This window comes from Rhagoletis zephyria, unplaced genomic scaffold (genome assembly GCF_001687245.7).
Source record: "Rhagoletis zephyria isolate East Lansing unplaced genomic scaffold, Rhagoletis_zephyria_1.1 Rzeph_scaffold_00007, whole genome shotgun sequence".
In the NCBI taxonomy this organism is placed as follows: Eukaryota; Metazoa; Arthropoda; class Insecta; order Diptera; family Tephritidae; genus Rhagoletis; species Rhagoletis zephyria.
In genome coordinates this window covers 866,605-881,457 of record NW_016157091.1, presented here as the reverse complement: position 1 = coordinate 881,457, position 14,853 = coordinate 866,605, and the positions used below count along the sequence as shown (strand labels likewise).

At 38.3% G+C, this 14,853-nt stretch overlaps 1 protein-coding gene across 17 annotated transcripts in view; it reads right to left on the bottom strand.

Annotated features, from left to right (window-relative positions):
* Window positions 1–8,663: 8,663 nt before the first annotated feature.
* The window catches only part of shot (dystonin-like protein short stop), an 852,754-nt gene continuing 846,564 nt past the window's right edge, over window positions 8,664–14,853 (bottom strand). For all 17 annotated transcript variants that reach the window (XM_017608278.1, XM_017607978.1, XM_017608094.1 and 14 more), the window contains one exon: window positions 8,664–9,356. In XM_017608278.1, coding sequence (XP_017463767.1) covers window positions 9,212–9,356 — 145 coding nt within the window. In that variant the 3' untranslated portion in view covers window positions 8,664–9,211. The remainder of the gene's footprint in view (window positions 9,357–14,853) is intronic.

Sequence of the window (14,853 nt, the reverse complement as noted above, 5' to 3'; positions counted from 1 at the left end):
AAGCCCCATTTCTGCGGATATGGCCATCAGTGATCGAATAGTGTTAAGTCGAGCGACTGGAGCAAAGGTTTCGCTGTAGTCGATTCCCGGTCGCTGGGTGAAGCCTTTTGCTACTAGCCTGGCCTTCTTAGAATCTACGTTACCGACTGACTTGTGTTTAGTACGGAGAGCCCATTTGGATTCGACGATCTTTTTACCGACTGGACGATTCACTACCTCCCAAGTGTTGTTCGCTACAAGCGTTTGGTATTCTTTTAGCATGGCTTTTTTCGATTCGCTTGCTTCAGTACCTGATAGTGCTTCCATAGGGGTTACTGGATCCGCGCTTTGGGCTAGTGCGGAACTTTGCGGCCCATCTTCGGGTGTTACCTCTTGATCGCTAGTGGAGTTTTCTTCGCTCGATAACATTTCGGTGATGGGTACCATATTGTATTCTAATCGCGGTCTCCCGCGGCGCTTTGTACGGACTTTCTTTCGGCGGCCTCTACCTCTTTTAAGTGCTTCTTGGAAATTTTGTGTGTCATCACTGGCCTTCATAGCTACCCGTGGTTGTTGTTGCGGCTCGGAATTTATTTATTTATTTATTTACTTGCACATCCGATTTCGCCTTTTCTAGCTGTGAATGTATTTTGACGTCGCTGATTAGAAATTCTTCATACGCGTCGACTTTCAGCTGTTGTACGAACGTTACATCTCTACTTCGGCGTATTTTTCTTGCTACAGGATCCCACAAGCGATAACCTTTGGATGTTTCAGAGTAGCCTACAAATACGCATTTTATCGACTTTGACCCGAATTTGCACTTGCCGGCAGTTTTGTTCAGCATGTAGGCAGTACTGCCGAACTTTTTTAACTAACCAACATATGGTATCCTCCCAGTCCATATTTGGTAGGGAACTTCGCCGTTTAAACTTTGCGATGGACAGCGATTGCGTGAATAATTCGCGGTATTGACAGCTTCTGCCCAATATACTGGAGGGAGCCCTGCTTGTAATAGCATGCATCTAGCCATTTCCACGACGGTTTGATTTTTGCGTTCGGCTACTCCATTTTGTTCGGGAGTGTATTCGATTGTGAACTCTTGACGTATACCTTCGGTTTTCAAATAACTTTTCATGGCGTTACAAGTATACTCGGTTCCATTATCGCTGCGTATACACTTTATCCGCTTACCGTGTTGGTTTTCGACAAGGAGCTTATATTCTTTGAACTTGTCTAGAACTTCGCTTTTGTGCTTTAAAAAGTAAATTTCGCACCATCGACTCTTGTCGTCAATGAACGTGGTGAATCGGAAAAAGATTGGGTTTTCATCGGCCCGCATACGTCGCTATGCACTAGCTCTAGGACCTCTTTTGTTTCACGACTAGACTTTTGGAATGGTTTCTTTGTTTGCTTTCCTTGAATGCAAGTACTACACGCCGTTAAGCTGGTTTTGGTATTAACGTTTATACCGATCACTTTCTCAATAATTGCCTTCAAGTCTTTCTCGTTTAGGTGTCCGAATGCTTCGTGCCAATCTTGAAGCGTTTTCGGGTTGGCTTTGGCAACTGCTGCATACTCTATCGATTCTTCAACGTAATACAAATTTCCTTTACGCTCCGCAATGAATATTTCGGCACCTGTCAATGAGTTCTTTACGATGGCTTTATTTCCCGTGAATGTTACTTCCAGACCGTGTTGCGCCATTTTTGGAACTGACAAGAGGTTAGTTCGCAAATCCGGTACGTACAACGCGTTGTTGAGCGTGACATTGCAGCCTGTTTTCGATTTAATTTTCACTATGCCGCGCCCTTCTATCTTTGTAAAGCTGTCGTTAGCTAACGCCAACGTTTTGTCGTCTGGTGTTTCGAGGTTTTGAAATTTTTCACGCGAAACACACATGTGGGATGATGCTCTTGAATCTAGGCACCATATATGTTTAGCATTGGTGGTGCGTGCACCTAAAACTATCTCCTCAACATTGCATGAGGTGTCGCTGTGCTCACNCGTGAATCGGAAAAAGATTGGGTTTTCATCGGCCCGCATACGTCGCTATGCACTAGCTCTAGGACCTCTTTTGTTTCACGACTAGACTTTTGGAATGGTTTCTTTGTTTGCTTTACCTGAATGCAAGTACTACACGCCGTTAAGCTGGTTTTGGTATTAACGTTTATACCGATCACTTTCTTTTTGTCAATAATTGCCTTCAAGTCTTTCTCGTTTAGGTGTCCGAATGCTTCGTGCCAATCTTGAAGCGTTTTCGGGTTTGCTTTGGCAACTGCTGCATACTCTATCGATTCTTCAACGTAATACAAATATTTCGGCACCTGTCAAAGGGTTCTTTACGATGGCTTTATTTCCCGTGAATGTTACTTCCAGACCGTGTTGCGCCATTTTTGGAACTGACAAGAGGTTAGTTCGCAAATCCGGTACGTACAACGCGTTGTTGAGCGTGACATTGCAGCCTGTTTTCGATTTAATTTTCACTATGCCGCGCCCTTCTATCTTTGTAAAGCTGTCGTTAGCTAACGCCAACGTTTTGTCGTCTGGTGTTTCGAGGTTTTGAAAATTTTCACGCGAAACACACATGTGGGATGATGCTCTTGAATCTAGGCACCATATATGTTTAGCATTGGTGGTGCGTGCACCTAAAACTATCTCCTCAACATTGCATGAGGTGTCGCTGTGCTCACGCCTCTGCCGTGGTTTTCGGTCTCTAAAATTGCTGGACTTGCACTCCCTGGCTTTGTGCCCGATTTTTCCGCAAGTATGGCAAGCATATTTGAAGGTAGACTTTTGTTGATTTCTGTTTAACGGGCGGCTACCACTTTTATTTGGGCATTTTCGGTTTGCATATAACGCGCCCTCAATAGAAGAAAGTTCATTTCGTTTTCGAGCCTCAAACTCTTCTAGTAATTTAACTTTTAAATCTCCAATTTTGTAGCTTTTCTTGCGACTCGATGGCGATTCTGAAAGTCTCGTATTCGTTAGGGATACTATATAGCAGTAGGATTGTAAGTAGTTCATCTATGACGACTAGATCCAACTCTATTAGCTTATCAACGATTTCGAAAAATTTGCGTAGGTGTTCGCGCATGTCATCACCGGCACTCATTTTGTGCAATATCAGCGATTTAAGTAACATTGTCTGCCGAGCAGGCCCACGCGATTGATACACGGAGTGTAACTTATCCCAAATATCTTTCGATGTACGGCAGTTCTTAATTTGCTGCAATTCTGTTGGACAGTTTGATAGCACCAAATCAGACTTCGCTTTCGCATCGTTATCTTCCCATTCGGTCACTGCTGCGGGCGGATCTGCTGGCTTTACGCAGCTACCATTCACATACTTCCACGTCTCATTTTTCGTTAAAATTGCTTCTACCTGTATTTTCCAGGTATCAAAATTATCTTTACCAAGAGGTTCGATTTTGATGGTTGTGAAACTCATTTTTATATCTGATAAGTGCTTTTGTCTTGAATTCGTTTCTATTTCTGTTTGTAGTACGCTTCGCTTGCTGATTTCTTCTATAACTTTTCGATTTTGTTTTGGTTTAACTTCTTCGTATTCGCTTGTCATTTGCTCTCATACTCCATTTCGATTTTCCAATCCCCGACACTGTGTAATTTTTGTTTGACTTCTTTGTTTGCGCAAATAAATTTTCGTTCGCTTGTTGTTGTTCTCTATTGCTGCTAGCAAACACTTTCGCAGTTGTCGTACACCTTCTTTCGCTGTGCACTTTAAGGGGTTTTCGTGGAAAATTAGTGCGACACACCATGTGGATTGCTGATTCGCTAAACTGATAATTTTGCTTCTAATTCAAGGTTTTAGTCATTAACTTAGCGACTACGATTATATGGGCACTCCACCTGCGCAGTGGAAGCGTTCTGGGGCCATAACCTGATCAAAATCAGTGCGATATGCAAAAGGAAACTCAGAGACTTACTTCAATGTGTTCTGATTTATTAGAGTTCAACCGGTAGAAGAAGGAAGAAAAAGTGTAATATAAAGAGTTGACATTACGTCGTTATACTATGGATGATGCCAGATTTGCTACATATATTATTAACTTCAACATTAATAAGTAATAAATACAAAAAAAAATAAAAAAAAACATACTTATATGTATTATAATTCCATTCCCGGACGTCATTATCGAGCAATTGCCAGCGAAAGGGACAATCGAGACTCCCTCTGGTGGTTGAGGGAGCTTAGAAATATGAAAGTTGAATAGTAATGGGGAAAAAACACCACACTGTGGAACCCCCTGTTTTATTTTCCGGTTTGCTCGATTTGTCTCTTAACCCTTCCGACGAGTTTCGACCACTCAGATAATTCACAGACCATCGTTTGTGTCTCTGTGGAAGAGAGGAGGCCTCTATGTCTTCTAGTTGCGTGGGGTGACTGACGGCATCAAACGCCTTTGACAGATCCAACACTATCAAAACAATTCTCTCCCAGGGAGGTTGCGGTTTAGGCAACGTTTTATCTAAGTATTTATGACATTAAGTACTGTTGTTGTGCTGTGCACTTTACGGAAACCATGCTGATACTTCGCTGGGGTCAAGTGGTTTGTAAAATACGGGAGTAGCAAGACTTCTTCGCTACCGGGGAAAGAAGGGTTATCGGGCGATAAGACTGTCCTTTGTTTGCTGGTTTCCCCGGTTTGAGCAGTGGGAACACTCCCCCCAGATGTCTGGAATGACGAGAGTGGCCATTGACAGCTTGAGAACCTTGGCTAAATAGTATACTCCCGCAGCAACCAAATTTTTCAGCATCAACATGCATATTCCGTCGGGTCCCATGGCTTTGGAGGCTTTCGCCTCCCCGATACCTACCTGAGCTTCGCCGCAAATGAAAAAAGGCGCACTTGTTGTTGGCAGTTTGTGCACATTTCTGGTCACTCTGGCCCCTATTGGAGTGTCGACTGGCAGTAGAATAGAAATTTGTCGATCGAGTCGATCATCTTTTATTTTGCTATTATGTAACTTGATCGATAAAAAATTGTACTATTGTGAATGGTTGACTGAATTGCAAACAGCTGTGTGTTTGTTTACATTTGTTTCCTTAGTGTTTCATTTACATAATTTTTAAAATAATTGCTTTTATTATAAAATTTAAAAAATTGATACAGTTTAAATATGGTTTAGTGATGAGGAAGGTGATGTGGAAGCTAATAGATTAGTAGAGTTGGCTAAAGCAAGGAGGGAATTACGAAATTCGTCGGACCCCTTGGAGTTGGAAGATGAAGTGTATGTACATGTGAATTTTATGAATAGGAGTTACGTTCCAGATGCTTCACGGTTTGTAGGTTTTAAAGGACTTGCAGGAAAAGCTGTTTTCCTCATTAATAAAATTTATGGAAGTTTAAGAAATACGGTACGGTTTAGCTATTTGTACAATGATGTTGGGTATTTGTGTCCAAACGCGTGACCCGAGTTTAAAAACTTTAACATACAAGTGTAGTGAAAGAATTAAACTTTAGTTTAAATAAAGATTTCAAATTTCCGAGCACTAGTTGATTAATAATTTATGCAATTTTTTGGAAACTTTATGTTGTTTCTGGGCAAAAATACTGTGGATGACGTAGCCGGAGTTATGTGCACAAGATATATTGGATATCTTTCACAATAGAAGCGGAGCTACCGCCCCTACTCTTTCCGAAAATTCCTTTGCCTATGTCCTCATTCTCCTGCATCAGCTCGACCAACCGCGCAAGTTGCCTTTTGTTGCTTACAATTTTTGATCTGTAATTCAGACACATACATACATATGTATAATTCACAATTTTTTAGAACTTCCAGTTTAATTGATTTACTTTTTATCCATTAAAGTAACACTTTCTTATGTAAATTTTATAAACGCAAACTCCAACGACTAAAAAACAGCAATAGAAGGATGAGCTATTAAAAAGTATTCACAGTCGCTAATTGAACGACTAAGCGACACTCACAATAGCATCGAATATCGACAATCGCTTAATAGTCGTTTATCTACTGCCAGTCGACATTCGCAATAGGGGTGTCTATGTTTGACTTTGTCCGCCGGAGAATACAGTGCAAATTGTCGGATCAAATAACTCGCGAATCGCTCCGCGTCCGACGAAGCGCGATTGCCGAAAAAGATTTCGACTCTGCCGTCACGCTTCGTCGGGTTGGACAATGACCTTTCGGTTGACCAACGCTTGCTCACACCAGAGGCGAAGTTGCAAGTCTTGAAATGGTCTTCCGACTTCTTCCGCTCATGTTCGTTCACAAGCTGCTGAATCTCCTCCTGATGCGGGGATTTGCGGGATCTGCCTGACGAAGGTTCTCACGCTCATCGCCTAGAGCAGCCCTTTCAGCAGGAAAGTTCGGACGGAGCTCCGTTATACAACCGGCTAGGACGAAGCGAGCTGCAGAACTTACGCTCACCTACGTCAACGTTAATTGGTGTGGATAGGGCAGGGAAGATGCTTTCAGTAAACTCCGCGAAGCCGTTCCAATCAGCTTTCGAAAAGTTTACATAGGCTCCGTGATCCGCGGAAGCAAGGTCAGCAGGTTTATCAATCGAGATGACTATGGACAGATGGTCTGATGCTAAGGTCAGCATAGGTCGTCGCGATATGCTGTTTGTTAGACCAGCTCTTACAATTGTTATGTCTGGCGAGCTGCATCGGCTGCCCATAATCCTGGTGGGTGCGTCGTCGTTCATTGCACAGAATGTTAAATCGTCTATCTGCTTAGCCAAGTGTGTTCCCCTACGATCATTTTATAGGCTTGACTGCCAAAGATCGTGGTGCGCGTTAAGGTCGCCAACTACCATACGGTTTTCACCTCTGTGGAGCGCACCTAGCAGCTGGTAACGGGGGGTATATAAACGTTAAATATTTCGAGCTTGACATCGCCTGACCGGATAGAAATACCCCGAGATGCTAGGATGTTATCCCTGCGGTTGATGCCTGCTTCGATGCGGCGATACTGTACGGTGTGGCGTGTGATGAGTGCTACGCCACCACCTTTATTTTGCTCGCGATCTCCATGGTGAACATTGTATCCGGCGTAATTCAACAATGTTGAATTGCTGTGCAACTTCGTCTCTTGGACCGCAGCTATTTATATTCCATACCAGCCCATAAAGACGGTTATACTCGATCTTTCTCTGTAGCATGTTCTGTTGAATTGTAGGAGCTTCGTGTGAATACGGACACTTAAAGTTATGTGGAGTGCGAGTGATGGGTGCTGCCTGCCCGCCGTTGGCTGTGGGTGCTTATGTGGAAGGTGCCGCCCTGTGGTGGTAGTGGGAGGCGTCGCAGTAAAAACTTGCGACCGGGCAGCGCAACATGGGCCCCCGAAGTTCCTCGTCCAATCTCGCGTGGTGCGCAGACCTGAACATGCCTAAAGTGGCACCAGCCAAGGCAGGTGTTGCACTTGCACATTACGGAAAATCCTGGTCTGACACACTGTGCAGATTGTTAGAGGAACGAAGAGTTGTTGGCGGCGGCGTGGTGGTGGTAATGCGGTTGTGTCTGTTGTATGGTCTATTGTGCTGCTGTTGTGTTTGTGTTGAGCTGCTCAGGCGGATTTGGGTGTGCTGTGAAGGAAGATCCCGTTGAGCAACAGGGAGCCACAAGTGATGTGGTCCACTGCCGGTAAGTGCTTAAGCCTCAGCAGACTCGGAGGTGACTCCAGCCGTTGCAAGCATTACACCCGATTGAGGTGGAGTTGTGGTGTAGCCGTCTCTGGCACACGCAGCAGGTGTTTGGCCCAAGGTTTGACTCGATGCCAACCCTGAGCAGAAGAGTATGTAGCAGATGTAGCCCTATGGACGACCAACGCTTTAAATATTTCGCCGACCTAAACGGTGTTAGATCGCCGAAACAGCCCTTGGTCGAGTAAAACCCGAGTAATTCCAGTACGTAGAACCGGCTGTCGTACGAATGTAATATAATGGTCTTATTCATAAAAAATAAAGTAGGCGTAAAGACGTTTTCGTATATTTTTTCAACTTATAAACCTATTTTAAAGCTACTTTTTTTAAGAATATGAGCGTACATAAAACTGTAGGTCTCTCCCCTTTGTGCGACATCAAGGCGCAAGCCACAAATCGGAGGAGAAGCTCGGCCGACACATATTTATGTGGAAGAGCGAACCTATAGAATGCAACCATATGGAAATTTAAGCCATAGCATAGTCGAGATAAAGTTGAGTTTTAAGCTGCAACTATTTTCGAGATACATCCCACTTAATCTTAAAGGCTGAATTAGTAGTGCCATACCATAGCCATAACCATAACCATAGTAATTATATAAGTTTCATTTCATTTTAGTGCTTTATTCAATAAAAAATAAAGCTGTAAGTCATGTTTCATTAAAATTTGACCAACTTGCAGTAACCCGATCTCGAAATTTTTTCGGTTTTATACTTTGAAGCTGAAAAAAATGTAGGAGCAAGTTTGATTTAAATTAAATTAAATTTAATACTTCCACCCACAATCAGAACTTCACCTTTTTCCATACATATTTAGGGCCGGTTGCTCAAAGTCTGGTTGACACTAATCTCCGTTTAGACAGCGTTTTTGACGTTACCGACACCGTTTACTTTTTCACGTTTACTGTTTTGGCCGCCGTTTGTCGTTACACCGCGTACCGCTGGTATTACACCAATAAGCTTCGGCACAACCCGACCTCAAGAAAAACATAATATACTGATTCAAAACAAATTAGTTCTTTAATCAAATCAGATAAGAATACATAGGAGCTTAGTACGTTAAAAATATTAGTTATGTATTAACTTTACATAAGACGAGAATATAAAACTTGTTTGTACACTTAATAATATGTATGTATATGAAACTAGTTATATCTTAAAGTTTGAATAAGATAATAGACTGGTAGGTGTTCTTATGCGCAGACTACAAATTTGTTTTATAGTTCGTGGTTTAAATAAAACAAAAACTAAAAAGTTTAAACTAAATACGAAAACATGCGGTTCTGTTATTTGTATCGTGTGAAAACCGAATTTTGTTTGGTTACATTTAAATTCGGTGTTAAAAAGATAAAAGTACAAGAAAGTTGCTAAATTTATCAGTAGCAAATTGTAAATTTCCTTATGAAAATATTATGTTACTAAATTTTTCGTTGTCTTTTTAGATTGGTACTTTTCAACTTTAATGCCAACCATAATACCGTAGTGAAATGACAAGTGGAGTTCTTTTCAGCTACTGCATTTACGACAAGTGGTCTTAAAAGTTTTAAAGCCGAAATGGTTCACGCTTGTTCACGGGCGTTGATCCTCGTTGTGTTTGAGATCGCAAAGTTGAGCTTATTGTTGGATCTGCAGAACCTTTTCGAGGAGTGCGTATACCAGAGGGAGTTGAGTTGCCACTGGTGTTCTTCCTAAAAAACAAATGAAAAATTATGTTACAATACAATTCAGTGCGAGTAAATTAAAATTAAAAATGTTTAAAACACCTAAAAAATTATGAATTTGCGAGAAACCTGGTGGACGCCCGAAGGTATAAATAGGAACGCGACATTTTAACAAGTTTTGGCAATTTTTTCATTGTTTATTCAAGGTTTATTTTTTTATGAAAGTATAGCTCGTTAGCTAAAGCAGGGTTCACCCGATTTGTACATCTGTACCGATTTCCCCATTTTGACAGATACAGAGCACGGTGTCCTTGAACCAGATTCAACTGAATCGGTCTGGAACGATGGAATTTCCCATTAGACTATTTTAGGGGGGTGTTCCAGTGTTCGAACATGTGAAGTTCAAAATCATGGCAAGTGCTGATTTCAAAAACGGTAACTTTTTCGATTTTCAGGTAGGTTTTTCGATAAGGTTCTCGATGAATAAGTATATATATTTACATATATACAAGTCGATTGTATACATATTTATACATATATGTGCATATAGTGTGGGGCTGTTTCCCAACGGGCCCGGATTTTTCCTTAAATTTAGTTGGAAGATAGAAATTATAAAATTTTGTTAAATTTGATTATTTAATAGTCACATAGCTTTTATAAAATCCAATAAATGCGAAAGCGCATGCCTAGATACACATGCAAGTGTGGTAAGGTCATTTCCGTGCAAGTGAAACATAGAACGGTTCCGAAGTCAACACGTGTTTTCTAAATGTTGTCATCGTAATGATTTTCCCATGGTTCACCAAATATTTTGAGCTTAAAATTGTAGAGCGACCTTCATAGAGATTCGAGGTTATCTACAACAGGGGAAATTCAGAAATCAATAGAAGACGAGTTTCTTGCATACAGTCCATCTGAGCTTAAAGGAACGCATTTGACTAATACAATAAAAACTATTTTACGCATTCCATGAAAATACTTGGTATATGGTTTATATTATAAGTGAAAAAAACTAACCAATAAAAGAACACCCAAAAAATAATAAGTATTTATAGTTAATTTTTTTGAAGCTAGATGAAAGTAGGCCGTTAGTAGTGGACTAAAAGTTGGCTATTGTATTGTTGACTACGAAATTCCCCACAGGCCATACATGCTTATACATATCGAGCCCTAACCGCCAAAATAACGTAAGCGACTTTCTTTTTAAATTATTATTATTTTTTATGCAGAAATGCATCTGAATGCTCAAGGAATATTTCTGGAACAAACAGAAAATTTTGAGAAAATGTCGTTTACGTTATTTTAGCGTTTCGAGCTCGATATTTAAAAAAATACTCATATACAGTCTTATTTATCCTATACTTAAATGCGAAATATCGGCTGAAAATCGAAAAAGTTACCGTTTTTGAAAGCGGCACTTGCCATGATTTTGAACTTCACGTATTCCAACTCGGTAACACCCCTCCAAAATTGTCTAATCGGAAATTCCATCGTTCCAGACCGATTGAGTTGAATCTGGTTCAAGGACACCGCGCAGAGTGAGGTTGTTTGGAAATTTTCTCATTGAGCTGATACAAATTTTTAGACGAAACCACTCTGCGACTGTCAAAATGTACAAATCGTTCGATATCTACTTAAGAAAAACCATGTAGGTCCGAATTTCAAACCTTGTACAAAAGTTTGAAAAATTCCAAAAATTTCAACTAATTTACATAAAATTTGCAAAATTCTTAATCTGAAATTTGGCATGCAGTTTTACAGCCTAATTAAATTTTAGTGCAGATTTGAATTCAACTGAAAGTACATAACTTGATTTTAAAAAGATGCTTTCAATTTCCAGACAACCGGTCAGGTACGAGCATGATTTTTAATTTCGACCAAACTCAAATACTTTGTTTGTTGGTCCAAATAATGAGACACGTATTTTTTCTTTCGGCTCGGAAAAATTTTTCGGCCGAATTAAACGCGATTTTGTTTTTCAGGCAAAAATCGATTATTCGAATTGAGAGAGAGAATGTATTTTTAAAATGCCCATAACTTTGGCAAAATTTAATAGATTCCAACAATGTTTTTACTCAAATGTCAGTAATTCTTGTCACTTCAAGATAGAATGATATAATTATTGATTTTCATTATTTAAAATTTTTTATTTAACAATAAACAAAAAGTGCAAATTTTTTTTAATTTAATTTCTCAAAAAGTGTATTTTTTTTCTCTCAAACTTTTTTACCGGGAAAGAGACTTTGAACTACAATCAACCCAAATCTCTAATAGCGAAGATTTTTTTTTCTGAGTTATGATTTTTTATAAAAAATATACGTTTTTGCGGTACATACTACAATATTCTTATATTATTTAACTAAATGGAACATATATATGTAATATATCAGCAAATCATTTTTTGTGTATCAAATAGATATTAGAACACACTTTCCACCATACAGTTTCGAAATACAAAATCACATTTTCCCGCTTTTTATAATCGAAACTGTATGGTGGAAAGTGCGTTCTAATATCTATTTGATACACAAAAAATGATCACGGTTGTACTTTTTGCTGATATATTACATACATATGCTCCATTTAGATAAACATTATAAGAATACTGCAGTATGTACGACAAAAACGTATATTTTCTATAAAAAATCATAACTCAGAAAAAAAAATCTTCGCTATTAGAGATTTGGGTTGATTGTAGTTCAAAGTGTCTCTTTNGGTTGTACTTTTTGCTGATATATTACATACATATGCTCCATTTAGATAAACATTATAAGAATACTGCAGTATGTACGACAAAAACGTATATTTTCTATAAAAAATCATAACTCAGAAAAAAAAATCTTCGCTATTAGAGATTTGGGTTGATTGTAGCTCAAAGTGTCCCTTTCCCGGTAAAAAAAGTTTGAGAGAAAAAGAAAATACACTTTTTGAGAAATTAAATAAAAAAAAAAAATTGCACTTTTTGTTTATTGTTAAATAATGAAAATCAATAATTATATCATTCTATCTTGAAGTGACAAGAATTACTGACATTNCTGTCGATTCGAATAATCGATTTTTCCCTGAAAAACAAAATCGCGTTTAATTCGGTCGAAAAATTTTTCCGAGCCAAAAGAAAAAATACGTGCCTCATTATTTGGACCAACAAACAATGTATTTGAGTTTGGTCGGAATTAAAAATCTTGCTCGTACCTGACCGGTTGTCTAGAAATGGAAAGCATCAAAAAATAATAAAATTTAGAGGTCGCTCAAGTTAATTTTTGTTTTGCTTAAAATTACTCATCCTTCAATCAGTGCGCACGCGAAATTCCACTGGAAATTTAAGTTTTGTAAGATCTTATAATATGCTTTCGAGGCCGCTGAATACACTAGGAGAGTTATTTTTTCGATCCGGCTCTTACCATATTAGATAATACGAATAAATTATAAAAAAAACGAGAAAAAAACCCCAAATTGAACTTTAAAATGTGATTATTTCATAGAAAAAATTTATTTGATTTTACGTCAATGATGATACGTATAGCCATAACCTTAGCGAACAAAATGAGTCATCGCAGAGGATTTTGTGTTCATTACTTCTAGAGATATCTGCAAATTATTGAACCTGAATCTAGATGCGTGGCTGATGCCTGTATTTAAAAAACGTACCGCTTTAAATTTTCGGACTTTGCAAATTTTTTCGAGGTGTTATCTGATACTTTCAAGGTCGCTGAGTGTGCAGAAAAAGTTTTTTTTCGCTAGGTCGCGAGATATTAAAAAAAATAAAAAAAACGTAAAAAATTAAAAAAAAAACGGAAAAAATGTTTCTCGATAACTGAAGAGGTATATGTTTACCTTAGTAACCTAAATGGGGTTTATGTCATATCGATCCTTATGCCAAGAGTTTAAATTTTGTGAAACAAATTGTTTAATCATGTTGCATTTAGTTATCATAAAGAGTAATAATCAGAAACAGTGTTTACTACAAGTTGTTGAAAACTAGACAATAACATCCCATAATTTAAGGTTTCTTGCAATTTGTTTTAACATTGGAAAATAAAATATAAACTAATTCAATAATATCTACCAGCGACGTCTTAATTTCTTTCATGTTAGGTCAAAGGAACACAAATGTTCGTGAGTCTGAATAATTAAAAAAAAATTGTTTTATCCTCTCCTGTAATCGAGAAAATTTTATATTTTTAATATTTTTACGTTTTTTTTAAGTTGTTTCTCGACATTTGGGACTTAGCGAAAAAACAATTTGTTTATCCTCTTGAAATTAAAAAAAAATTGTTTTATCCCCTTTTGTAATCGAGAAAGTTTTATATTTTTACGTGTTTTTTTTGGTTGCTTCTCGATATTTGGGACGTAGCGAAAAAAAAAACTATTTCAGCACACTCAGCGACCTTGAAAGTATCAAATAGCACCTCGAACAAATTTGCAAAGTCCGAAAATTTAAAGCGGTACGTTTTTTAAATACAGGCATCAGCCACGCATCTAGATTCAGGTTCAATAATTTGCCGATATCTCGAGAAGTAATGAACACAAAATCATCTGCGATGACTCGTTTTGTTCGCTAAGGTTATGGCTATATGTATCATGATTGACGTAAAATCAAATAAATTTTTTTTAAAAAATAATCACATTTTAAAGTTCAATTTCGGGTTTTTTTCTCGTTTTTTTTTATAATTTATTCGTATTATCTAAAAAGGTAAGTGCCGGATCGAAAAAATAACTCTCCTACTGTATTCAGCGGCCTCGAAAGCATATTATACGATTTTACAAACCTTAAATTTCCAGAGGAATTTCGCGTGCACACGGATTGAAGGACGAGTAATCTTAAGCAAAACAAAAATGGACTTGAGCGACCTCTAAATTTTATTATATTTTTTAAAATCAAGTTATGTACTTTCATTTTTTAGCAAAAGGAACAGAAGTTTGCGTGAGCACTGAATAATATTAAAAAAAAAAGGATTTCGTGGACCACTCTAATGTACATATGAATACATTTATATTTTTTTAAATGGCTTATATCGAACGTTTTTTGTTTTGCTTTCGTTCAATTGTGTTGCTCTTAAAATAATCAATTTCTTAAAAAAAAAATATAAAAAAAATTGTATTAAAATGGAGAACCAGGATAAGTGTGTTATTTGTCGAATAAGTATGAAGCGAAAGTCTATATTCCGCCTTTTACCATGCAAACATCTCCTGCCTATTTGGAGCGTCTTACTGACGAGGCAAAAACAATGGTTGTCGGCGGCGATTGTGGTAGAGCCATTCAGCATTCTACCACCTTTCACCCGGATGCACTATTCTTAGTTGATATGCCAGTTGGCATGTAATTTCAACCTAAATATGTATGCAGTGGCGTAGTCAGGGGGGGGAGGGGGGTTAAGGGGGGATTGATCCACGCCCCCTTCGTCATTGAACTACAATTATTTACTTTTGAATTAATAACACNGACGTGCTTTTTCTCATGTTGACGTAGACATTAATCGTAGAAAATTTTTCCATAGTAAAATAATAATAAAAAAAAAATAAA